Source organism: Myotis daubentonii, chromosome 10 (assembly GCF_963259705.1).
Source record: "Myotis daubentonii chromosome 10, mMyoDau2.1, whole genome shotgun sequence".
NCBI lineage: Eukaryota > Metazoa > Chordata > Mammalia > Chiroptera > Vespertilionidae > Myotis > Myotis daubentonii.
In genome coordinates this window covers 38079100-38103437 of record NC_081849.1, presented here as the reverse complement: position 1 = coordinate 38103437, position 24338 = coordinate 38079100, and the positions used below count along the sequence as shown (strand labels likewise).

Sequence of the window (24338 nt, the reverse complement as noted above, 5' to 3'; positions counted from 1 at the left end):
AAGTTTTCTGTCATTATTTCTTCAAATAAGTTTTCAATATCTTGCCCTCTCTCTTCTTCTGGTATCCCTATAATTCTGATGTTGGTACGCTTGAAGTTGTCCCAGAGGCTCCTTACACTATCTTCATATTTTTGGAATCTTTTTTCTTTTTTGGTTGGGTATTTTTTGTTTCTTTGTATTTCAAATCTTTGACTTGATTCTTGGGATCCTCTTGTCTGATGTTGGATCTCTGTATATTATTCTTTATTTCAGTCAGTGTATGCTTAATTTCTAGTTGGTCCTTTTTCATATCCTCGAGGGTCTCACTAGATTTCTTGAGGGTCTCACTAAATTTATCGGCGGTTTCCATAAAATTCTTGAAAAACCTTATAAACGTGGTTTTGAACTCTATATCCAGTCATTTGCTTTCCTCCATTTCTGTCATTTGTGATCTGTTTCTTTGTCTCCGCATTTTTTATGCTTCCCTGTGTTGGTAGAGTGGTTTTGTGTGCTAGGTGTCCTGTAGGGCCCAGTGGCTCAGCCTCCCCAGTTACCTGAGGTGGACACTCTTGGTGCACCCCCTTGTGGGCTTTGTGCACAGTCTTGTTGTAGTTATGCCTTGATTGTTGTAGGATCACTGGGAGGAATTGACCCCCAGGCCAATTGGCAGTGAGAATCAGCTCTGTCTGCAGTGGGAGAACTTCTGTGCTGGAGACACCCCTCCAGGGCAAGACTTGCTTCAGTGGGGCTTGGGTGCTCACTGAGTCTGCTCCCTGGGTGTGTCCCTTATGGATCTGAGGAGTTGTAATCCGGATGGTCCCCCTCTGACCACTGGGTACACTGGCTCTTAGAGGTTACCCAGCAGGAGCTATGAAGAGAACTGCAGATTCCCCTTCCTTTTTTGGAGTTTGGATGTGCCCTGATGAGGCCCAGCTGTGAAGCAATGCAAGCTGCTGTGGGGCCTTGGGCCTTCTCTTGGAAGTTCTGGGTCTGTGGCCCAGCTGCAGTTTGTTAGGTAATTTTCAGGTTGCAAAGGGCCAGGGCATTCATATGCAAAAGCCTCTGCCGCAGCCTGGGTGGGGCGGGGTCTCAGGGAATCAAAGGGTGGAGCAAGGAACTATGGCGGATTCTCAGCCCTGCCGTAAGGGGCCACGCGCGTCTCAGTGTCCTGATAATTTAATTGCTGCAAGCACCTCTGAGGGAAAGCTGCCCTGAGTTCCGAGTTCTGCCTGCTGCCAGACAGTCCAGTTTCTCCCTGTATGAGTCCTGGGTCCCTAGAGACTTCCTAGAACCGGAGTTCAGAGCAGTCGGGAGCTTGTGACTCCCTCCCAATTCAAAAAGACAGCCGCGTCCTCAGGTACCAGCCCCTTTCCTCGCACTCTTGAGCCTCCGTACCTTTGCACTTTACTTCCGCAGCTCCTGACCCTCAATGTGCTTTTCTCTTTCCTTCTAGTTGTAGAATTTCCACTCCGCCAGCCCTCCTGTAAGTTCTGGATGATGTCCGTTCTGTCCTTTTATTGTGTTTTGAAGTTGTTGTAGGAGGCAGCAATTTCGGTGTTTCCCTATGCCGCCATCTTAGTTTCCTAGATACCATTGTTTTAAATTAATAACATGACTCCATTTGTACCTTTTATTGCCATTAGTTTGATATTATTTTAAATTAAATAACCTTATGATTAAAAAAAACACCCTGAAACACTTTACATGTTGTGGGATTTGATTCATATGACCAATAGTAAGGAAAATGTATAAAAACCTAATGTTTTAAAAAGTCACTAGGCTGACAAAATTAATTTATGCACATGATTTGTGCTTATCAATGGACTTTTCTCCCCGTGCTCCCCCCCCCGCCCCCGCACTTCCTGTATTAACCAGGATTTGAAAGCCAGGTCTTGCCTGACTGTCACTGTCCAGAGTTTCCCACAGCCCAGAGACTTCCACTGGTTGAGAGCTGACGAGGAAGTAGGCCTGATGGGGAAATTGAAGGGAAAGAACAGTGTTATCAGAGACTGACATTTTCCCCATTTTAAAATGTCAAATAAATATACTATGTCTATGTTCCAGGGTCTTTTCTCTTCCATAACACAGACAGATAATACACAGACAGACAGAGGCACAGAGAGATTGGGATCTTGGTTCCATCCTTTCCTTGCTATATGACTTGGCACATGACACTCAATTCTCGGCGCCTTTTCCCTCAGCTATCAAATGGGGATTTAAGAAGATATTTACTCACAAGGCAAGTTTAGTAAGCACTTAATGGACTTCATTCCTCGTTTTATCTGTCTAGTTACTGTAGATGAGACTGAAGGACAATCTGTTTAATGAAGTTGACTCCAATGACGAAGGAAAATAGAATTATGGCTTGCTTCTGGTTTATGACTTTGCTTTGTCCTCTGAGTGTATACTTTGAATGATAATTCCTCATGGACATTAGATATGGAATAATAGTTTGACAATGTATTTACCTGGGAGAAGTAGTGTGAATTATAAATTAAAAATTATTAGAAGTTTCTTGTAGAAAATTAGTGTTTCATGATATGCACCCTGAAATATTTTTAACAGCTACATTTAAAAGCAGGGAGGAGGGGGACTCAGGCCACAGGATGTATCTATCTTATTTTCAGAGCATGAAGGTGTCACATTCGAAATCTAGCCATGCTTACTGCAAGAAAATAAAGTAGTCATGTGAAATATCTGTTGTAAACATTTAATGCTTTTTCTTACAGTGGGATTATTGAAGAGATGACTCTTCCAAGAAAACATTTATTTTTCTACTAGAGGCCCAGTGCACGAAATCTGTGCACCCGGGGGGGGCGGTGTCCCTCAGCCCGGCCTGTGCCCTCTCACAGTCCGGGACCCCTCAGTGGACATCCCTCTCACAGTCTGGGGCTCTCACCGACTGGGGCCTCTGGGTCCTTACTGCCCTCCTGCAGCGGAGGTGGGAGAGGCTCCTGTCACCGCTGCTGCGCTTGCCAGCTGTGAGCCTGGCTTCTGGCTGAGCGCACTGACCACCAGGGGAAGCTCCTGCGTTGAGCGTCTGCTCCCTGGTGGTCAGTGTGCAAATAGTGACCGGTTGTTCCACCATTTGGTCGATTTGCATATTAGGGTTTTATTATATAGGATCATTTCTCTAATATTCCTTCAACTGTTATAGAAAAGCCCGTGAGGAGGGAACGTTGCCATGAGGCTGATGGAGGAATTTCCAAAGAATTAACTTATTGTCTAAATCTGTGTCTTCCATCCACCTTTCTTTGTAATTTTCTGTTTTGTCCTTCAGAGAGTTCAAATGAAGGGTGACTTGATTTGCTTTCATTGCAATGGGTTAACCTTCAAGTTCTCCAGGATTTAAATTCTAGCTCATGAGCAAGATTATGCAAAGGATCTTTGTAGCCCAGATTCCTTTCCCCCAAACATACTATATTCTCCATCCCTGGGTCTAAGATGCAGCAATGATAAGTGGCAGTCTTTGTGCACCATGAGATGTCGCAGACCCAAGAAGAGAGGATCTAATCCTCCTTGGGTAACCTTGGGTGGACCTATCACTGTACTTTGTTGATTAAGTCAAAGCTTAGATGCAGCAGCACTGGCTACGGCACACCAAGCACGTTCTATGTGCCAGGTTCTGTGAGGAGGCCTGTCCATCATGATACCATTTTCAATCTTCACAGTGAGGCTTATGCCACCATTACTACTGTTGTCCACATTTCACCCTGCAGGAAGCTGAGGCTCAGGTATGCAGGGAACCCGCCGAGGCTCCTTTAGCGGACGGGACAGCTGGAATCCCGGCGTCCGACCCTCGAGCGTGCGTTCTTAACCTTCACTCTGCAGTGTCTTCTTTTCCAGCCTAAGCTTAATTAAAAGATTTGCTCGTACAGCTGTTTTATCTGGATGTTGAGAGTGAATTTTTAGATCATAATGCTGTAATTATTCATTGTACTTGTCAAAAAGACTCATTTGGGTGGCAAGCAAAGATTATTAGGACATTTGACGGTGTGTTATTTTGGAAAGGACATTGACCTAACCTGCTATGTGACGGTGGGTCAGCTACTTAAGCTTTTGTGGGCCTCGTTTTCCTCAGCTGTGAGACAACATGGTTTAATTATATCATTTCCTAGGCCTCCTATGAGTCTATGGAAGTAATAACAATAATGAAAAAATCCCAGTAGATTTCTAACAGTGAAAGTTATTAATGTAATTTAAGAAGAATGAGAAGCTAACCTTAGACTATAACTCACTGGACAAATTACTTCTCCAAGAGAAGATTTCCTTCAGCTTTGAGAAGATTTTGGACATTAAGACTATGTTAAATTTTCTTTCGGACATGAAAAATTAAATAAAATTGCTTCTCTTTAGTTTCAATATAATTTCGTGCCTATCACTTAAATATGTTTTCTCATCAGTGTTTTACTATTTCTTTAATCATTACAATAAAAGCCAAAGGCAACTAAGCAGAAATTTCAATTAACTATTTGCCATTCGTTCATTTATCAATTTTGCAGCATTGTCCTCTTAGGAGGGAGATATCAATCACAGGCGATGAGCTGCCATCGGGGACTCTCCTGAAAGAGGTGGCAGGCAGTTCAATCTACCACGTTTTTCTCTATCTCTATTTTAAGAAATGCATTATATTAATCATTCCCTTCAATAACAACCCTAAAAGAACTATGAAATTCTAAGCTGTCAATAAATATTTAATTCCTGTACATTTCCCAGTCTCTGCTGGTGGAGGCAGGAAAACAGAGTGAGCCAGGAGATGATGGTGTAGTCATTTCACATCCTCCTTTCTTGTTGATCACCCTCTGCAGTGAGTACAGGATCAGCCCCTAGGAGACACTGATTCTCATCCCATGAATACGTGACTCCAGAGAATCACGTGGACTACATCTTCTTCTATTTCTATTACCTGAAAAATTTAATTTGAGACACAGAGAGAGAAACATCACTTTCTTGCTCTACTCATTTATGCATTAATTGGTTGTTTCTTGCATGTGCTCTACTGGGGATCAAACCAGCAACCTTGGCATATCAGGATGATGCTCTAATCAGCTAAGCTAGCCAGCCAGGGCCTCTATTACTTTTTTAAAACTTGAAATGTGTATTGAAGTCATTGCAGAATCACATGCAGTTGTAAGAAATAATAGAGAGAGATCCCTTGTATATTTTGCCCAGTTTTCCCCAAAGACATTTGACCTCTGCTTACATGTTACCTTCTCACCGAGGGCCTTCCTGCGCATCTCAACACCCTCTGCCCTTATGGTCCTTTATTTTCCTCCATAGCCTTTATCACTAGCTCACTTTATAGTCTACAATTATTTCTCCATGCCCACTAGAATATATGCTTCATAAGGGCAAGGACTTGTATATACCAGGCGATATCTCTATCACCTGGTATATATAAGCACTCAACATACTGTACTTTCGAATGAATTAATGATTTCCACAAATCCGTTTACTCATACCTTTTAACCCACTAAGGACTAAGCAGGTTACAGTTTTCCTGTGATACAGAGGCAGTATCCAGCCTTCTAGCTAAATGGGGGAAGACATGATGCTATTTCTAGTTGTAGGAGAATTTGATAACAGGGAATGTGGTAGATTGCATTAATGCCCCCCATTTCCTCCCCGCCCCCCATCTGTGTCCTTTGTCACCTCACTTTGCTGTTATTTCCACTAAAGAAGTACAGTCTATTTCCCTTCTTACTCTTCTTTAGGCCATGTGACTTACTATGGATTTTGGCACATTAGTGGGCATGACGAGACCAAAGGCTTGAAAAGTGATTGTATGAGTGACCTTGCTCTCAGTGCCTCTGCATGAGATGGGGAGGGTGCAGGATGTGGCAGAGACCAGGGACCTGTCTTGAGTGAGAGATGAGGGGACAGAAGGAAGCAAAGGTGGCAGATGACCCTGAAGCACTGCCTGCATCAAAGAGAGATGATACCTTCTTCAACCACAGATTTTATCACCCACGGCCAGAGCATCCAGTGACCAGGCAGCCGGCAGATGGCAGGTCATGCAAACTCAAGGACCAGTATGAATCCAGGTCCCTCCCATGATGATGTCAAGAGAGCACTTAAGCAGCAGCCTCTTGCTGCCCATTCCCTCTACATTCAACATCCTTTTAACCATCGTATAGAAAGAGGCAGGGGCGGGGCGGCCACTGGAGAGACTGAACATTTCTCCCAGAGGGACAGAGCACAACCAAGAGCAACTGTTGGGATGATCAGGTCGGACTCACTGTCAACCAGGCTGGACGTTAGTTTATTGCCCTGGCTGCCAGGACGAGCATCAGAGCATCATGGACAAATGGAGACACTGCATGCTCTCTGGTATCCAAGCTGTGCATTCCATCGTGCAGCTCTGTTATAACCATAGAAACCTCCAGTGGTCTCCTTGCAGCCTCTCACTCACTCTTGTTATACGTTTTCCACTCTGCAGATGTGGTATCTTTCTAATGTATCAACCTGATCAGGTTATTCTCCTGATTAAAAAAAAAATGCTTCAATGACACCCTTTTGCCCCCAGGATAACATTAGAACCTTAGCATGACTTGTAAATAAATCCTGTAATATGGCCGACATGGTGAAAGCCCTGCCGTAGCTCCCATTCCCCTCTGACTCCAGACCAAAGACCACTGCCTGGGAGCCCCTGTGCTCTGAGCTTTCTTCTGGCCTGGGGAGCACGTTGGGTGGGCACCTGGGCAAGCCAGAACTGCTGGGGAGTTAACACTCCTGGAAGCAGCTCTCAGTCATGCTGGGGAGGGGGCGTGGATGGGGAGGAGCCCTAGCTTCCTCCTGAGGCATGACCTGCACCGTCTCCCACAGCTCCCAGCAGCACTGAGCGCTGGTCGCTGCAATGGTGAGGGTTTGAAAATGCTCCATTCCTTTCCCTGTTTAATTTCTGCACTCCCCTACTCACACTTCCTGGGATCTCCTCCCATATGAACTCGTATTCAAATCCTCATCTCTGGGCATGCCTCCTCTCCTCTCCTGGTCTCTACTCCACCAAGGGGCTTCGCCTTCCCTGGAACGTGGGCTGAAGCTCTGACCTCAATGGAGAACCGCACACAGGACAGGTGATCATGCAGTTTATCAACCTACACCGGCTCATGTGCTCAGAGTGAATGTGGGCATCGCTGGTCAATCACTCTTGTCCCAGCAGATGGAAACTGGGACTGTCCTGGAGCAAATCAGGATGTGTGGACCGACTTCTAAAGCTGTTTTGATCCGAGCCCTGCTTACCGCTGCAGCATTTTTATCATGTGCCTCGGGTTCACCATTCCGAATGGCACTGGCTGTGGGCCCTCTAATTTCCCTCACCACACTGGTGTTTCCAGAGGAGGTCACAGTACCCCTCATCCCACGTGCTCCTTGGCAGTGTGACCTTGCCACTGAGCCACCAAGTAGATAGAACCTGCTTCTCCTCCCCTGAGTGTGGGCAAATGGAGCAACCGAAGCCCAGATCTGGGCCAACAGCATGTGGTCAGAGGGATGTTGTAACTTCTGAGGCTGGGTCATCGAGGTCACCAGCTGGCACCTTTGCTTTTGGAATGATTCTTTTTAGGGCCCAGCTGCCATGATGTAGAGTCCGTGAGGGGAAACTGAGGCTCCTGGCCGACAGCCTCAGCTAAACTCCTGGGCAACCTCGTGGCTGGGGCCCCTCTAGACTATCTAGTCAGTCATCCTGAGGCCCCAGCTGAGACCACATACTGCAGAAGTGCTGTCCAGGCAGGCCCCAGAATTATGTGAAGTAATATAGCATTGTTTAAGCCACTGAGTGTCGGGTGGATTGCTGCATAGCAACAGAGAACTGAAAAATTCCTCCTCTTTCTGCCCTCCTCTCCACGCCATTGCTTTGCCAGAGAATTCTAACATATCATTCGGGTCTCAGCTTCTACTTCCTCTGACATGCCTTCACTCATTTCCTGGACTAGCTCAAGTGCCCTTCCTTCTTGCTTCCAAAAAACCCTGTACTGCCATCTCCCACGTAACCTGCCACATGTCTATTCACTTCTAGTTGCCTTTCCATCATTTTCTCCTCTCTTCTGGTTAGAACATAGGCCTCTAAAGCAGTGGTTCTCAACCTTCCTAATGCCGCGACCCTTTAATACAATTCCTCATGTTGTGGTGACCCCAACCATAAAATTATTTTTGTTGCTAACTTCATAACTGTAATTTTGCTACTGTTATTAATCGTAATGTAAATATCTGATATGCAGGATGCATTTAGGCGACCGCTGTGAAAGGGTCGTTCAACCCCCAAAGGGGCGCGACCCACAGGTTGCGAACCACTGCTCTAAAGGCAGAAACTGTACCTGTTGCTTTGCCAGAGAATTCTAACATATCATTCGGGTCTCAGCTTCTACTTCCTCTGACATGCCTTCCCTCATTTCCTGGATTAGCTCAAGTGCCCTTCCTTCTTGCTTCCAAAAAACCCTGTACTGCCATCTCCCACGTAACCTGCCACATGTCAGGTATCACTGATGTTCCAATGACATATATAATGCCTGGCACATGACAAATGATGGTTATATTCTTGTTTAGTTATGACTGAATACAAATAATATTGTAGTTACACACATACTATATGGAGGACCCTGTGATACCAGTTAAATATATCATTTTGTTGAGTCCAGTTAGGAACCGTTACTATTTCTCTTTTATACATGAAGAAACAAAATACACAAGAGGTGAGGTGACTTGCCCAAATCATACAGTTTGTAAGTAACAGAGTAAGAATGCAAACCCACATGCATAATGGCAAATGCTGTTGCTCTTAACTGCAATCCCATGTTCCAATCAGGACAGGTCAGGTTGTGCCACAGTAACAAATAGCCTCATTGTCTCCACAGCTTAAAAAAGCAAAGGTTTTTTCCTTCTTATGCTGGAGATTCATCATGAGTTGACAGGGTTCCCTGGTCATGGTGGTTACAGAGGGGCCCAAGTGATGGAACAGCTGCTGTCTTGAGATTTGCTAGTTACCACACCAAAAGGACAAAAGGATTCCAGAGCTTCTGGCATTAGCCACTAAATGTTCTAGCCCAGAAAGTGCACGTCTTTTCTACTCAAACTTCTTGGCTGAAAATATTTAGCAAGCAATAGAGTGCCTACCACCTATACCACCTCAACAATTAATAAAGTTACAAGTATGTCATTCCTTGCTGTGTGAGGAGCCTTGGCTAAAGTTCCAGAAAGTTCTGGAAAGCCCGAGAATAGCATTTCTTATTAACAATATATTTTTTTAGAGCAAAATACACATCATTTAGTGGTTACTAATATGTATATCTCCAATCAGAGTTGCTTTGAATAATGATAGTTTGGAAAATATTAGGATATGGAACCAATATCATTATAAACTACATTAAATCCAGATAGATAGGTGTTCACCTTTAATTTTACCACCCTAGACATTGCCACTGACAACTAGCAATGGTTGGTAAAGCAATAATGACTTCACATTAATATTCAATTTCTTTCCAAACACAGTTTCTCACATTGACGCAGAGGAATTAATGCCTTTTTATTATGGAATAGATCTACTTCATTATGATTTTATATTATCATGAATCACCACAATGGCATAAATAGTTTGAAGAAATTAATAAAATGAGGGCTCAGATTTAACTTTCTAAAATGAAAATGGATACCACCATCCTGAACACAGAGGCTCTCTATTTAATAACACTGCATTACGGTGATGTGATGAGCACTGGGTTTTGCCATGCTTCTAAATCCCTATCTTTGTACATCCATAATGAGAGCAAGGAACTCTGAACAGAATTACCCTTTTAGTTCTCACTGGAACAGAACCTTCTCTACTTTAATATTGTACTTCTCACTAAAAAAAAGAAAAAAATTATTCAGATCATCAATGTTATTGTGTCAAAGGGTTAAGGCTTTATCTAATCTTGTCTCAATAAATCCAGAAAAATCCTCAAAGTACAGGACACATTTCCATTTAGTCTTTGTTAATGCTCTCTGTAATGGAGAGTTCACAACCTCAAAATAGTGGCCACTCATTTAAAACAAAACGATTAAATGCCACTCTCTATCTCTCAGAGTAAAATTTTATTAAAATTTACCATTACAATTTTTAAAAATTGATTTTAGAGAGAGGAAGGGAGAGAAAGAGATAGGGATAGGGATAGGGATAGGGATAGGGAGGGAGAGAGAGAGAGAGAGAGAGCGCAGTTGCCTCCCAGAGGCTGCCCTACCGGAATTGAACCCACAACCCGGGTATGTGCCCTTTCTGTGAATCAAACCAGCCATCTTTTGTTGTACAGGACGATGCTCCAACCAACTGAGCCACCTGGTCAGGGTGTGGCCACTCTTTTTTTTTTTTTTTTTAATCCTCACCAGAGGATACTTCCCCACTGATTTTTAGAGAGACTGGAAGAGAGAGGGAAAGACTGAAATATTGATGTGAGAGAAACACATCAATTGGTTGCCTCCTGCATAAGCCCCACCATGGCTTAGGCCAGGGAGGAGCCTGCAACCAGGTACATGTTCTTGACCAGAATCGAACCCGGGACCCTTCGGTCTGTAGGCTGATGCTCTACCCACTGAACCAAACTGACTAGGGCTGGCCACTCATTTTTTAATAGCTCTAATTATTAGGAAGTTCTTTCTTACAGGGAACTGAGATCTCCCCCTCTTTCACTGGTCTCCTTCTGTTCTGCTAGGTAAACCTTTTCAAGGCCTAACCCCTCCTTTCTGTAGCCATCATCGAAGATGGAAAATGGGTTCTCTCCTTTGAAATCCTACCTTTTTTTGGGATAAATATCCCCAGGTCTTTTATTTTTGCCTGTATGGGTTATTGCTTGTCTGGTTTTCTCTTCTGGAGATTAATATCCATCTTTAAATGAGGTCCCTGGGATGGGCCATGACATCCCAGCTGAGGTCTGAGAGTACTCCCTGCTTTGGACACAATTCTCTCATTGCTATAGCTCAGAATTGTATTTATTGACAAGTCGATCACCACATAATGCTGGCTCATATCAAACTCTCCATCAAACCAACCCCTTTGTCTTTTTTAGACTTTAGACTTCCATCTTCTACTTATGTGGTTTTTTTAGGGAGAGGGAGGGCTAAGTACAGGAATTAAGTTTATCTTTATTATACTTCATCTCATTATTTCTATCCTACCTTTCTAGCCTGTCAAGATGCTTTTGAAGTGTTTTTCATCATCCAGCTTATGAAAACATCCCTCTCAGCTTTGTGTCACTTACAAACATAATCAACTTTCTATTTGTGTCTTTATCCAAGGTATTAATGGAAATGTTGAAAAAACAAACAAACAAACAAATAAACCCCAAACCATCAGAAAATAGAAGAGCCTGCTTCAGGCCTCCTATTATGTTTCTCTTCCTTGATTTAAAGATTTCTTGAGAGACTATTAAATCTGTTGCTGAAAATTATATACGTAAAGTCTATGACATCATTCAGCTAGTAAATGATGAAAAATGGACATAAGTAGGTCTGGTGAAATTTCTACTTTGTGAAGCTTTGCTTGTGGCCCATTATTCTGACCTTCTTCTTTAAGGACACAGACATGTAACTACCCATCCTAAAATCGTGATGTGGGTTGACAGGGATCACATTTTTATTTCTAGAGTAAATTTCTTCCATTCCCTTTAGAAAGATCACACTTGGCCTCAATCAGGCACCCTTTCTTTCATCCTTTCCATGTGTCCTTTCTCAAGTGATGCTCATCAAAGAGCTCCTGTGAAGGCAGATTATTTATTTAGATCCACCTCCTTTGTCTTCTTTCATGAGATCAGTTTCTGATTAAGCAACTGCTTGGGGGCATTGATCTCTAGGTGTCAGAACCGCACTGGAGTACACAAGATAGCTGTTTAAAGTTCAATCCGTCTTTATAGATGAATATTTACATAGCTGGTAAACACATATTGGTTATTTCTCACTAAAATAGAGGTTGCTTTCAAAGGGAAATTTAAAAATACTTCTCGCCATTCCTGCTCCTACTAAATGATCCAATTTTAAGAAAGACTGGCTTGAGGAGGTGGCCAAAGCCTCCCCAGGCACCCACATGACTTTTTCGGTCTTCACTGTGACTTTGATTGTGGTAACAGAATTTATCTCCAGGGGTCAGGTCACTTCCTTGCTTCTCCATCACTCTGAAAGATGCAGGTGTTACCAGGAAGCAGGGCCTAGCCCTTAGTGTCACACATCTCTCATTTAAAACCCCAGCTCCACCAATGACTAGCTGCGGGACTCTAAGCCAGTGGTTCAGCCGGTGGGGACTTTGCCCTCATGGGGAACTTTTGGCAATGATTGGAAATACTTTTGGTTGTCACAACTGGGGGCTGGCATTACTTGTACCCAGTTGATAGAGGCCAGGAAAGCTGCTAAACATCCTACAATGGACAGGACAGCCCCCTCCTCCCAACAAAGACCTATCTCACCCTAAGTGTTAACAGTGCTGTTTTAAGAAAATAACTTAAGCTTTCCTAGCCTTGGTTCCACCTTCCACACAATGAGGGTAATGGTGGTCTAGGGTAGTGTTGTGAGCATGATAGAGAGCACTTCACTTACAACACATACCACAACGACTGGCACAGAGCCAGCATAAAAAATGCTAACTATACCCCCGCCGGCATGGCTCAGTGGTTGAGTGTTGACCTATGAACCAGGATGTCATGGTTCGATTCCCGGTCAGGGCACAGGTCAGGGCACATGCCCCGGTTGTGGGCTTGATCCCCAGTGGAGGGTGTGCAGGAGGCCGGTCAATGGTTCTCTCTCATCATTGATGTTTCTATCTCTCTCTCCCTCTCCCTTCTTCTCTGAAATCACTATCTATGTTTTAATGGGCAGACCTAAATAGACACTTATGCAGAGAGACATACAAATGGCCAAGAGAGATATGAAAAGATGCTCAATGTCACTAATCATCAGAGAGATGCAAATTAAAATGACAGTGAGGCTGCAAATACATTAGTTTAAAAAGAAAAAACACACTTCCCCACTGAGAGATAACAACCTGCAAGTAGGCATTTGTGCCCCAGCTTGTGAGAGAACCCAGGTTCTGAGAGGTTCAAGAACATGACCAAGGGCTCAATGCTAACAAGAAGCAGAGCCTGGATTCAAACATCATTAGCTGCTGTGGACTGAATGTTTGTGTTCACCCGAACCCATATGCTCACATCCTAACCCCCAGAGGATGACATTAGGATGTGGGGCCTTTGGGAGGCAATTAGATCATGAGGGTGGCGCTCTTGTAAATGAAATTAGTGCACTCATAAGAAGGGAGGTGAGAGAGCTCGCTTTCCCTCTGTCCACAATGTGAGGGTACAATGAGAGAAGGTGGCTGTCTGTCTGCAAACTAGGAAGTAGGTCCTCACCAGACACCTGATCTACTGGCACCTTGATCTTGGACTTCCCAGCCTTCAGACTGTGAGCAATTAATTTCTGCTGTAAGCCACCCAGCCTATGGTATTCTGTTATAGCAGCCTGACTAAGACACCAGCTCTGCCTGATTTCAGAGCCGACATCCTTTCAACTTCATGACTACCAAATACTGCTTTGAGAAAAACCAGATCGCAAGACATACGAGAAGTGCACATCTTCTGTACTAACTCTCTTGGTTGTATTAGCAGCAGCATCCATACCCTCACACGCTGTAGTATACTCCTATGATGATATTCATTTGTTTTTTCCCCCCCTTTTAGTCTTTATTCAACAAATATTTATTTGCTCCTTGTTAGGAGACAGTGGGGCTATGAGACACTGTCTTGGTCTGCAAGGAGTTCATGGGCTGGTGCGGATGAGCCAATCACTGCGAGATGTCATCGTTTGGGCATCCCTGGCAGCATCCTGACTTGCTCTCATGTGTATGACGCCATCTCCATCTTGGGACTGTGGACTTCCTTACAGTTCTTTAAACTACTCATTGCCACACACAGTTAGTTTACGAACACAGTACAATTTCCCTTTGGTGGAGATAAATCGCTGGGTGTCACACTCATATATCTGAGGTTTGTGTTACGCTTTTAGGTTGGCACAGTTTCACAGCACAGTAGATTCTTAGTTACAGAGAACATTGCCTTTATGATGTTACTTGTTTAGGACCTTGAAGGTCTTAGCCATGTTGCATAGGTAATTTTGGCAAAGTATGACTTTCATCATATGACCTGAAATACTGATGAACCAGAGAGTTTTATTTATAGTGAGGGAATCTAGCAATCCCCCAACAGTTCTGTCAAAACTTGACTTTGTGAGCTTCATGAAGCAATACAGTCCATTGTTTTAGGTATGTTCATGGTAGATATTACTCTAGGAGAGTCACAGTGTATATAATGTCTTTATGACTGTCCTAGTTTCATAATGTAGAGTTTGATGGAATTAAACATCAATGGCCATGAAGGAACACATCATATTTTCAAATGTTCTTGACTGAGTTGTGGGAATGCATATGGCGGCATTTGGACACTCGCCAATATCTCAGGTTATATGCTTTGTGAATGCCAGGGCTCTACCCCACTGAATGGTCACTTCCTGTTCCTAATTAATGACATCATTTGACTTTCAGCTGCAGCCCTTCTGGACCTTGACCCTTAATGACAAGTTCTTTTGATCTGCCCAAGACCACATATTAGTTGAGTAACTTTGGCAAGGTGACCTCCCTTAGTTTTGGTTTCCTCATCTGTAAAATGAGGATAATAACCATAGGTCTTACTTCACTGGATTGTCGGGACATTAAATGTTCATATTTATACACGTAAAATGTTTAGTACGATGCCTAAAACAATGTAGGTGGTCAGTGAAGTTTAGCTATCATTCCTTTTCCTCTCCCACCCACTCATGAGCCATTGTCACCACCACCCTTGTCCCATGCCTCCTCTTTTCCTCTGTGGTCTCACATACAACTCTGCTTGCCTGTTATTTTGCCTGGTATGTTCCTGGTTCTAGGTCTGGGGATACTTTTTGTTCTTGGCCCCTCTCTAGCATGAGATGTAGGGCTTATCCCTCGACTAGTCACCCTCCTCTGCCCAAGTCTTCTTTTTTTTCCCCCTTCTCATTTCTAAGTCAACCATCACAGAGATTATATTAGGAGCATAGACCAAGGTATCTGACTATCTGGGGTCAAGTTTTGGTTCCACTTATTAAGTAGGGAAAGTTATTTAATTTCTCTGTGCCTCAGTCTTGCCATCTGTAAAATGGAGATAATAATCTTGATTATCTTATGGAATTGCTACAGAGATTAAATGAGTTCATATATTAAAAGTGCTTAAAATGGAGTTGGGCCTGCAATAAGTCCTATATTATTGTGTATATTATTGTTATTTTTATTATAGGTTGGGTCTCCTATTCTCTTATTATCTGTTCCTCCCACCCAATTTTTTTAATTGAATGCCTTTTATGATTAATACCATCCTCATCACCACTATCCACTGGACACAGAGCCACCCTCCTCCTTGGCCAGCACATTATCCACCATCTTACTACTTCCATCTTGGGTTCATAATATACATTCTCATAGTAAAAAATCCATTGGCTTAATCATTTAAAAATACCTAGTCAATCATATCAATATTTTAGTCTCGATAGCACTGACTGATAGTAAAGAAAAGGGCAAGGATGACTCATAAAGCCACGATCACACACAGGGGATGCTGTTCTGTCACAATTTTCCAATTCCTACTGGCCTTCTAACTTGCAAATAGTATCAGGTGAGCTAGTATCAGGAGTGAGAGGAAGAAAGAATCACATTGATATGCTTAGAATAAAAAAAGTTAATTTAAATATCGTTAGCAGGCAGAGGTCTTTAAGAAACCAATGAACATATTCTACATAAAGAAGCCAGGAGCAGACACTTGCTTTTAGTTGTGTTTTAGTGTGTGCCACACACCAAATAGCACTGATTCCAACTATCATTGACTTGGATGCCCCAATCACCAACCACAATCTGTTTAAAAGGGGAACTAGCAGCTTTAGAATATAGGACATGAGCAATTTGCCCCAAATTCTTACCTATAACTTTTCCTAGGAAGAGCGACTTGGGAGAGTTGAACAGTGTGTCAGATGAGCTTGGCAGGTGGTAACTCACAGAAGGATAATGATCCAGCTGCAGGAAGGAAAAAGAGTCATTTTTAGAAGAATGCCACTATCTTGCACTGGACTCAAATCTTCTGGGGGGATGACATCACTCTTTGAATCTTGGTTTCAAGATACCGTCTTTCATTAGAAGTCTGTTCCTTCATAGCTCTTTGAAAGCAATGTGAACTTGGTAAGTGAAGACCCTTTATGAACTGTTCTCCAGTTTATGCACATTTTCTGTGGATAATTTACCTCCTGGGTTATGATCCTTGCTCATTTTACTGGGATAAAATCTGCTTGATCAAATCTCCAGTACTGATCTCTGAGATAGAAAATGCTACATCAATAGCAATACATTTTGTTTAGGATCCTCTTACTGTTCCACTTTCTTCACCTTTTTGTATTATCAGCTTATAGACCAATATTGATCTTCAGAACATATATATTCAAATATGAATATATATTTTATGTATGACTATATATTCAAATGTTGAGGTTCAGGTTGGGTAAGCATACATAGTTGTCTTGCTTATCAAAATGAGGGTAACTTCTCCTTTCTACCACAGGGCAGGTGAGTTGGCCACAGAGGGAGGGAGGAGAAAGCCAATGGAAACAGCTTACAGTGATGGGGTGGGAGCAATGCATAGTTCTCACTACCCTTCCCATGCGTAAAGTGCCAATGAGGCTGTCCCAGAATCACAGGACTTGTCCTTTGTGTCCCTGTGTGGCTTTTCCTGCCTTAAAAAACCGATAAAATCTAATTGTGTTTCCCCAACAATGAGCTCCTAGAGCAGTGATGGTGAACCTTTCGAGCTCAGCGTGTCAGCATTTTGAAAACTCTAACTTAACTCTGGTGCCGTGTCACATATAGAAATTTTTTGATATTTGCAACCATAGTAAAACAAAGATATATATATATTTTATTTATAATAAATTTATAAATATATTTTATTCATTTTCTACAGAGAGGAAGGGAGAGTGATAGAGAGTCAGCAACATCGACAAGAGAGAAACATCGATCACCTGCCTCCTGCACATCTCCCACTAGGGATGTGCCCGCAACCCAGGTACATGCCCTTGACTGGAATCGAACCTGGGACCCCTTAGTCCGCAGGCTGACGCTCTACCCACTGAGCAAAACCAGTTTCGGCAAAGACTTATATTTTTGATATTTATTTTATATATTTAAATGCCATTTAACAAAGAAAAATCAACCAAAAAAATGAGTTCGCGTTTCACCTCTGACACACGTGTCATAGGTTCGCCATCACTGTCCTAGAGCCTTCAGTGCTTCTTTGTATCCACCTGTGAAAAACTTCCTTTGTAACCTCTCCTTTTCCCTGAAGAGAGTTTAATACCTGAGGAGGAAAGCATGAGGGAGGGTGAGCATCAGAAGAAAAACCTGGGTCACTGTCCAACACAGGCATTCTGTGGGAACTGGGTACAAGAAGCAACTTGCTGAAGCTGACAGCGAGGACTCCAGGAACTAGATCCACTCCCAGGTCCTGGCTAGCAAGGGCTAAGGTGGGCAAAGGTGCAGGAAGCCAGCCTGCTCTGGGGACCAGAGGGTGGCTGGCAAGTGTGGGAGGAAGGGAGCTAATCTCTCTCCCTCTGTTTACTAGAAACCTAGAGGTCACTGAGAAAGTCAAGCGAAGAGTCAAAGACTCACACATCTCAGGAATTTGCAGAGTTCTGACCTGCAGAACTGTAAGTCTTTTGTGCCTGGGTATTTGGTAATACTGTAACAAAAGTCCAAAAACTACCATTAAAGTGAACACTGGCATGTTCAACTATAATTTTTAAAAAATTTATCTTTATTGTTGAAAGTAATACAGATGTCCTTGACTATAATTTTGAAAAGTTAAAAAAATAATTTGAATTGCCTCATTAACAAAACATTTAATTCTGGTGAGAAAAATCTTAAATATTTGAAGTTGTTTCTCTAGAGCAAGGCGACTCCCCCCCCCGCCCCCCCCCCCCGCCAAATATTAGGAGCTGCTTTGGCGCCATCTAGTGGCACCCAAAGGTAACTGCTGCTGTCCCTCCACCCATTTCTATTATCTGTTGTCAAAAAAGCTAACTGCAAATGGCCAATGTACTAGTAACTAATAGGCGATTCTATAATGTATCACAGTGATGATCTCCCCTTAAGTACTTCTTATAATTTAATCTATCCTGATAAAAAACTGAAAAATTATACAAACAACATATGCTCATTAAAGAAAAATAATATAGATTTGCAGAAAAAAAACAGCTGGTGATAATGTCAATTTTTAAATGTACTTGTATATTCTTTCAAGTTTTTACAAAAATTGGATGGAACCCAACTACACATATTGCTTTGCATTTGCTTTTCATTATTTAATGATCTATAATAACGAAAGTGTAATATGTTAATCAGACCGGATAGCTGAACGACGTTCTGGACATCATTCCGGACGTCCTTCCAAACGAAGCCACGGCAGCAGGGGCTAAGGCAGAGGCAGTTAGGGGTGATGAGGCAGGCAGGCAGGCAGAGTGGTTAGTGGTGATGAGGCAGGCAGGCAGAGTGGTTAGGGGTGATCAGGCAGGCAGGCAGAGTGGATAGGGGTGATCAGGCAGGCAGGCAGGTGAGCAATTAGGAACCAGTGGTCCTGGATTATGAGAGGGATCCCGGATTGTGAGGGGGTGCAGGCCGGAGTGAGAGACCCCCCTCTCCCCTGTGCATGAATTTCGCGCACTGGGCCTCTAGTGTATTATAAAACTAATTCTGTGTCAATACATATACAACTAAAGCATCATTTGAAATTATTAATGACCAGTACTCCATGTTATGAATATATAGTCCACAATCTTTAAAAAATACCAAATTTCTATATTTAGACTTTTAGATTTCTTGTGTCTCTGGGCCTAGTACAGTGCTGAGCATATTGTAGATCCTCAATAAAAATGTGTTGGCATTCGTTAGTGTAGCTCTTCAAACAATGGGCACAGAAGTGCAGTCAGTCCTCAGGTGTGGTCTGACCTACACTGTGGAAATATCTTCCTTTCCCTGAACTGTTTCTATGGATCCAAACCAGACAGACTTGGCTATTTGGAGGCCATTTTATATTATTTGTACTGAGCTCACAGTAAAATGAAACTCCTAGCTTGTCTCCACAGGGTTACTTCCAGCTCTCCCCCTTCCTCGCTTTATGCAGTTGATGAACTAAAGACTAGAATTTACACATTGATATATATTAAATTTTTGTTTTGCAGCAACAGTTTTTTTGATTCTTGATTCTGTTACCTAACATATCAGTGACACTTTCCTGCTTTTCATTTACCTGTAAATACCCTGAACACACCCAAGTCTTGTGAAGTTATCAATTATAGTTGACATACATCCTTATATTAGTTCAGGTGTATACCCCAGTGACCAGACATTATATAACTTCATAAGTGAGCACCCCAACAAATCCTGCACCCATCCACCACCACACCTAGTTATCAGAATATTATTGACTATATTACCTATGCTGTATTTTATATCCCCATGACTATTCTGTAACAACCAATTTGTATTTTTAATCCTTTCACCTTTTTCACCAATGCCTCCCTCCAATCTGGCAACTAACAAAAAGTTCTTTGTATTTGAATCTGTTTCTGTTCTACTTATTCATTTTATTTGTAGATTCAATTGTTGATAGAAATGTATTGATTGCCATTTTATTGTTCATATTTTTAATCTTCTTTTAATCTTCTATAACTTTCATATTATACTGATGAACAATGTGATGAACTTCTTTAGTATTTTTATTGATTTGGTAGTGATAAACTTCTTTAGTTTTTCTTTTTTTTTTTTGGTGTCCATCAATTTTAAATGATACTTTGCAGGGAGAGTAATCTTGGTTGTAGGTCCTTGCTTTTCATCACTTCGAATATTTCTTGCCACACCCTCTGGTCTATAAAGTTTCTTTTGAGAAATCAGGTGATAGTCTTATGGGAGCCCCTTTGTAGGTAATTAACTGCTTTTCTTTTGCTGCTTTTAAGTTTTTCTGTTTGTCTTTAACCTTATGCATTTCAATCATGATGTGGGTTGGTGAGGGCCTCTCTGGGTTCATCTTGTTTGGGACTCTGTTTCCTTCACAAAGTTAGGGAAATTTTCTGTCATTATTTTTTCAATAGGTTTTCAATTTCTTGCTCTCTCTCTTCTCCTAGCAACCCCATGACGTGAATGTTGGTATACCTGAAGTTGTCCCAGAGGCTCCTTACACTATGTTCAATTTTTTTAGATTATTTTTTTTCTTTTTGCTATTCTAATTGGGTGTTTTTGCTTTCTTATATTTCAAATTGCTGATGTGATTCTTGGCTTTACCTACTCTGCTGTTGATTCCCTGTAAATTATTCTTTATTTCAGTTAGTGTATCCTGCATTTCTGACTGGTTCGTTTTTATGATGTTGAGGTCCTCATTAAGTTCCTTGAGCATCATTATAATCAGTATTTTGAATTCTGCATCTAATAGATTGTTTGTCTCCATTTTGTTCAGTTGTTTTTCTGGAGTGTTTTTTTAAAAATCTTAACCCAAAGATATTTTTCTATTGATCTCCAGAGAGAGTGAAAGGGAGAGGGAGAGTCAGAGAGAGAGAAACCGATGTGAGAGAGACACATGGATTGGCCGCCTCCCACATGTACCCTGACCAGGGCTGGGGCTCGAGCTTGCAACCAAGGTTGACTGGTTTGAACCTGGGACCCTTCAAAAAGCAGTCTGATGCTCTATCCACTGAGCCAAACTGGCTAGGGCTGGGCCATGTTTCTTTGTCTCCTCATTTTGGCTGCCTCCCTGTGTTTATTTCTATGTATTAGGTAGAACTGCTACGTCTCCCAGGCAAGGTAGGTGGCCTAATGCAGTAGGTGTTCTATAGGGTCCAGTGGCACAGCCTCCCTGACCACCCCATTTGGGCACTCGAGGTGCACCCCCTGTGTGGCCTGTACACTCTCCTACTGTAATTGAGTCTTGATTGCTGTTGGTACCTCAATGGGAGGGATTTACTCAGGCTGATCAGCTGCAAGGACTGGCTATAATCACTGACCACCGACCTCTGACCACCTTGGAGGATCAGCTTTGCAGGAGCCCACTGCACAGAGCAGGGCTCTGGTACTCAATGAGTCTGCCCCTTCAGTGTGTTGCTTGTGGAGGTGGTTGGGTGGTAGTGCTTTTATGTGATCTCAAACTGTCCACTAGGTGTGCTGGCTCTGGGGCCTCTGGGAGGTGCAGGCAAGGTCTGCCATTGCCTGTGTTCTGCCCGGGGCCACCTGGCATGAGCTACAAAGTGATCTACTTGTGTTGGCCTTGGAGGTGCCAGGAGAGGCCAATCTGTGAACTGAGGATGGCTGTTGCTAGTGCCGGGCCTGGGGCCACTTAGCAAGACATATGGGGCTCACTGAGGCCAGATGCTGTTTGTTTGAGGTTTTTAGGAAAATCTGAAGCATAAACTAAGACAGGCCATTCCTATGGTCAAGCCACTGGAAACAGCTTGGGTGGGCCAGAAAGTTGGGCAGGCCAGGGCCTCAGGGAATCACCAGGGCGAGGCAAACAGTGTGAGCCAAGTTGATGGAGTCTCAGATATGGTGCCCATCTGCCAGATCTGTAGGTGAAAAGGAACAATGGCCTCTGGCAGCACTTCTGTCTGGGAGAAAGGTGTCCCTGATGCCAAACAGTTCCTCCCTGTATGTCTCTGGTGCCTTTTAAGTTGCTGTCCCCATGCTAGAACCCAGAGGGAGTGAGTCTGAGTAAGTCCATGTGCGGGGCCCTTTAAGAGGAACTGCCTGGGACTCCAGCAGCTTCTGTCTTCCTCAGCCTCAATCCCTGCTGGTTTTTACTGGCAAAGGTTATGGGGACTTTTCTTCCTGGCACTGGAATCCTGGGATGGGGGGCCTGGTATTGGACTGGGACTCCTTGCTGCTCATGGGTGACCTACACCTTTTCCTTCACTAGGAGACAATAATCTGTGCTTCTTTTACTCCTGTCTTAAGCTCCTCCCTGCTTTGTGCCCAGGGCTGGGGGTGCAGATGGGATTGTGGGGAGAGGCTGAGTCCAAGTGCAGAGCACAGTGGGAAAGGGAGCTCTGGGACATGGCGTATGTGATTAAATTAAGGATCTGAGAGAAGGAGATTATCCTGGATTATCTGGGCTGAGCCAGGAACGCAGGTGACTTCTAGAAGCTGAAAAAAGGCAAAGAGCCTCCACAAGAAGCCAGCCCTGCCAATACTTTTATCAACACAGCAATCCTAATTTTGGGCATCTGGCCTCTAGAACTGTAAAATAAATTGGTGGTGTTTTAAGCCCCTGAATTTGTTACAGCAGCAATGGAAACATAATACAAGAAATTCAAAAAACACACCACTATGCAATAAAAAAATCACCAGACATCCACTTCTCCCAAGATCATTTCCCTAATAACAATTTTCATCTTGTTCCATTCTTCCTGCCTCCCACATGAAAATTATAAAATGCCGTTACTGGATTGCCCTGCTCGCCAAGACCATCCAATCCAGAAGACAGCCGCTCTCCTGCATCCTCCCAGCACAGGCCCATCCTGAAATAAGCTCTTTCCCATCCCTGTCCTTGGGATGTGAGTCTGTGTCAAAAATCAATTTATTGCCCCCGGGCCCTACCTGCACCCTTTCATATATGCTCCATGATAAGCACGGATTCCTCTCATCTCTTTTAAAGTGAGCATAGTGTGACGCTTTCTCAGTAGAGGGCACTGGAGGGACACTGCAAGAGGAAGGGGCTTCTGGAAATTTCCAGTGCTGGCTTGGGGGAGAGGGGAATCAGGGGGTCTGCCTAGAGCAGCCGTGGGCAACTACGGCCCACAGGCCGGATCCGGCCCGTTTGAAATGAATAAAACTAAAAAAAAAAAAAAAAAAAAAAAAGACCATACCCTTTTATGTAATGATGTTTACTTTGAATTTATATTAGTTCACACAAACACTCCATCCTTGCTTTTGTTCCGGCCCTCCGGTCCAGTTTAAGAACCCATTGTGGCCCTCGAGTCAAAAAGTTTGCCCACCCCTGGTAGAGTGTGAGGACATCCTGCGGAGCCTGCCTTTGCCACAGGCACACAGCATGATCCCTCCGTGACCCTATAGCCGGGTGACAAGACTCTCAACTGGAAATTGGAGCCCCTGTGCAGCTGCGATGTGGTCCTTATGCTCCGAAGTCCTCTTACCTCCCACAGCGCGCGCACACACACACACACACACACACACACACACGCACATGCACACACACACGCACACACGGCTGCTGAGCTCCTGCTTCCCCACCTGTACTCTGGAGGGTGGCCTTTTGCTGGCCCAACAACTCCAGACCGGCTCCAGCCTGGCCACTTCAGAATCTCTCTGCTCTCTGGGGGCTGAACAAGCACAGCCCTTCTGTGGTCCTCACATGGGTGCTCTCTCTGGGTACCCTACAGCGGTCGCCAACTGGTGGTCCACAGACCACTGGTGGTCCGTGAGGTCTGAAAGGTTGGTGACTGCTGCCCTAGGAGACTCCACAGGGGCTTCCTCAGGCCTTAGAATTTCCCTTTATCGCAGTTAATTCTTACATCTACCATCCCATGTTTAACCTGTTGTGTGGTTTCTATCTCCTGATTGGACTCAGATAGGAAAAGAGGAAGCACGTGTCGAGCAACTACTATGTGCAAGGTTTGTGCCAGGCTTCTCACATCTTATTGAACAGACATCAAATAGCAGTTCTCTGCTTTACTGTCACAAAACATGCCCAAAGCCAGCAAGAGAGTAAGTGGCAGAGTTGGCTAACCTGCACATCTGGCTACAAGGTGACAGTCTCTAACCTAGCCCAGCCCTTTCAACTCAGGAAGGGAGATGATCAGCTGCATTTGAAATACTGACATTTAAAAAGAGAAAATGCATCCAATCAGATCAGGCAAGACAAGCCCAACCTGAAAAGCCCGAGGACACATCACATTGTGTCATCTCTCTTGTATTGCCATGGTTGAGTGGGGTAATTCAAGGTAATTTCTTTGGGGTCCAGGTGAGCTATTTTGCTGTACATCTAGCTGGTAGTCACCCCACTGGCAGTCAGAGCCTGTGCAATGGGGGCTCATTAAAATTAAAGACTGTGACTCTGTGTGCCCCAGGACAACCTTCAGGGAACACTAATTTGTTCAACAGATGCTATTAAGGCGTTAAAAGCACACTGGTTCAGGCTGGGGCTCCTGTCTCACGCAGAATTAGAGCTTTAGTGTCCGTTCAGGTATTATTGTGTGACTTCAGTTCACTTCCATTTCTAAGCCACAATTGGCCTTGGCAGAGT

At 43.5% G+C, this 24338-nt stretch overlaps 1 protein-coding gene across 1 annotated transcript in view; it reads right to left on the bottom strand.

Moving 5' to 3' along the window:
* CNTNAP2 (contactin associated protein 2) overlaps window positions 1–24338 on the bottom strand; it is a 1845032-nt gene that overhangs the window by 75655 nt on the left and 1745039 nt on the right. Inside the window, exon 21 of the mRNA XM_059712082.1 lies at window positions 15970–16063. Within this exon, the coding sequence (XP_059568065.1) occupies window positions 15970–16063 (94 nt within the window). The remainder of the gene's footprint in view (window positions 1–15969; window positions 16064–24338) is intronic.